This window comes from Lutra lutra, chromosome 17 (genome assembly GCF_902655055.1).
Source record: "Lutra lutra chromosome 17, mLutLut1.2, whole genome shotgun sequence".
Lineage (NCBI taxonomy): Eukaryota > Metazoa > Chordata > Mammalia > Carnivora > Mustelidae > Lutra > Lutra lutra.
The window spans coordinates 54,017,324-54,020,142 of record NC_062294.1 but is presented as its reverse complement, the minus strand read 5'-3'; the positions used below and the strand labels follow the sequence as shown (position 1 = coordinate 54,020,142).

The following is a 2,819-nucleotide window of genomic DNA, read 5'->3' as shown; positions in this document are numbered from 1 at the left end:
TCTCTCTCTCTCTCTCTCTCTCTCTCTCTCTCTCTCTCCTTAAAGCCCTGGGGACTCTGCAAAACACTTCATCAGTTTTCATCTTGGAGGGCCAGGCTCTGCAGCTGCTCTGTGTTACTGACAGCAACCCCCCTGCTATGCTGAGCTGGTTCCGGGGATCCCCCACTTGGAAAGCCACCCCAATCTGCAGGAGTCCAATCCTGGACCTATCTCAAGCAGGGGCTGTGGAGGAAGGAGACCTCATCTGCCAAGCTCAGAATCTGCTGGGCTCCCAGCACATCTCCCTGCATCTTTCTGTGGTCTGTGAGTGTGGGGACCCCTGGGAGCAGGCCGCCCGGGGCCTGGAGATCAGCGGCACCCCTGACCCTTCCCCTTTCTCCCGCAGACCCCCTGCAGCTGCTCAGCCCCTCCTGCTCCTGGGAGGGTGAGGGGCTGCGCTGTAACTGCTCCTCCCGAGCCCAGCGGGCCCCCACCCTGCTCTGGCGGCTGGGGGAGGAGCTGCTGGAGGGGAACCACAGCAACGCCTCCTGGACTGTCACCTCCAGCCTTGTGGGGCCCTGGGCCAACAGCTCCCTGAGCCTCAGTGGGCCACTGGGCTCCGGCCTCAGACTCAGCTGCGAGGCCCAGAATGCGCAGGGGAAACAGAGCGCCGCTGTCCTGCTGCTCCCAGGTCTGGGGTCTGTTGGGGAGTGATGCCTGGAGGAAGAAGAACTTGACCCTGTATTAATTTTCTAGGGATGTTGTAACAAAGTACCTTAAACAATGGACATTTACTGTCTTCCAGTTTTGGAGGCTGGAAGCCTAGGATCAAGGTGTCTGCAGATCAGTTCTTTCTGAGGCTGTGAGAACCTTTTCCAGCCTCTCCCCTAGCTTCTGGTGTTTGCTGGCAATCTGGTGTTCCTTGGCTTGTGGAAGCATCACCCCAACCTATACCTCCATGCTTACATGGCATCCCCCTGTGTGTGTGTGTGTGTCCAAACAGCCCCATTTTATGAGGACACCAGCCATATTGGGTTATGGCCCACCCTAGCAGTCCCATTTTAAAACTCGGTTACCTTTGTAAAGACCCTGTTTCCAAGTAAGGTCCCATGCTGAGATGCTGGGTGGAAGGGTATACCAGAAGGCTAGGACTTCAGCATATGACTTTGGTGGGGGATACAATTCAACCCATAACAGCCCCGGAGAGATGGGGCTGGTGGGGGAGAGCTACCAAGGCCCCAAATGGAGCAGCTGGAGGTTTAAGATCCTCAGTCCTGAGGTCTGGGGAAGGGGCTGCTTCAGGGTCCCCTGGGGAGTGGAATGTCACATGACTGAGTCCTAGATGGGTAGTGGGCATACTAATGGGGGGTGGGGAGAGAAGGAAGTGGCCAGTTGGAACGTGCCATGTATTGGAGCTGGAGCTTACACACAACTCAAATTTTCAGCAGATAAACCGGAACCCAGAACCAGTGGGGTCATAGAAGCAGTTGCAGGAGCTGGAACCATGGCCCTGCTTTCCCTCTGCCTTTGCCTCATCTTCAGGTGAGAGTGGGTCCAGGGATAGAGGGAGAAGCCTGGAGAGGGAAGGGCATAAGGTCGTGGAATCTCGGAGAGCCTGAGCTAGAGGAGCCTGGGCTGGTTGGAAATCCAGCAGTCAGGGAAGGAGGCTGCGTGGTAGTGTGAATCAACCCATACCCAACTGGGCCAAGCCTGGGGCCGCTTCCAGCCCCTGGTCCAGCTCTTGGGTTAGGGCGAGCACCTGGGGACTGGACCCACCTCCACCTACCTCATTCTATGCCCTTCATGGGGTGCAAGGGATGGTCTGCCTACTGCATGCCCCAAATAACCAAGCTGAAAGACCCGCGGCTGTTCCCTTAGAGTGAAGACCGGCAGGAAGAAAACAGTCCAGCCAGTGCAAAGCATGGATATGAGCCCAGCTGGCAGCTCAGGCTCTGGGGTGAGTGACAGGCTGTGAGCTCCTATTCAGCAAATGGCTTTTGGAAGGAGCCCTCAGTCAGGGCACCTGAGCATTTCCCGATTTATATCTAATACTCCCTGGAGCTCCACATGTGGTTATTTTAAATTCCTGATTCAACTGCTCTAATACTTCTGCTTCTGATGGACTAAGTATATAGCCCAGTTGCTTGTAGAGATATTTATGGCTCCTATGTCAGAGTATCACATTCCCCTGGAATATTAGCTTTTTCTTGTGGGGTTGATGACCCAGAAGTACATTGACCCAAACTTAGTCTGTGCCAGACCCACTGGGTGCTAGGGAAGCAGTAGACTTGAGCCCTAAGGTAGAGAGACTTGGGAACCCCAAACTCACAACTCATCACTCCCACTTTTCATTTTTCAAATCTACCCCTGTGTATGTATTTGATATCAACTTCATTGAGGTATACTTTACACATAACAATGCACCTATCTTAAGTATGCAGTGAAATGAATTTTAACAAAGGTGTTCGCCCTGTGCCCATGTCCCCAGTCAAGATGTGGAACATTTCCATCAGGTCCCCAAATACCTTTGTTCCCTTGCCCAGTCAGCTTGACCTTTCTGGCAATCACTGATTTCTATCACTATGGATTAGTTTTGTCCCGTCTGGAACTTCATATAAATGAAATCATGGAATATTTACTCCCTTTGTCTGGATGTAAAAATCCTAAACATATATGCCTCCAATAATAATAATAATAATAATAATAATAATAATATATTATATTATATATTATAATCAATAATATTAATTAATATTATAGTATATGTAATATTATATATAATATTTTGTAATATTATATACATTATATAATATATAATTATATATAAATAGAATAATATA

At 50.3% G+C, this 2,819-nt stretch overlaps 1 protein-coding gene across 8 annotated transcripts in view; it reads left to right on the top strand.

Moving 5' to 3' along the window:
- The window catches only part of LOC125088870 (sialic acid-binding Ig-like lectin 10), a 32,915-nt gene that overhangs the window by 1,691 nt on the left and 28,405 nt on the right, over positions 1-2,819 (top strand). For 2 of the 8 annotated variants that reach the window (XM_047710458.1, XM_047710453.1), the window contains 4 exons: positions 46-303; positions 386-670; positions 1,425-1,521; positions 1,858-1,936. In XM_047710458.1, the coding sequence (XP_047566414.1) occupies positions 46-303; positions 386-670; positions 1,425-1,521; positions 1,858-1,936 (719 nt within the window). Of the gene's footprint in view, positions 1-45; positions 304-385; positions 973-1,424; positions 1,522-1,857; positions 1,937-2,819 lie in introns of all 8 variants that reach the window. The other 6 variants (XM_047710452.1, XM_047710451.1, XM_047710454.1 and 3 more) reach the window with 5 other exon arrangements.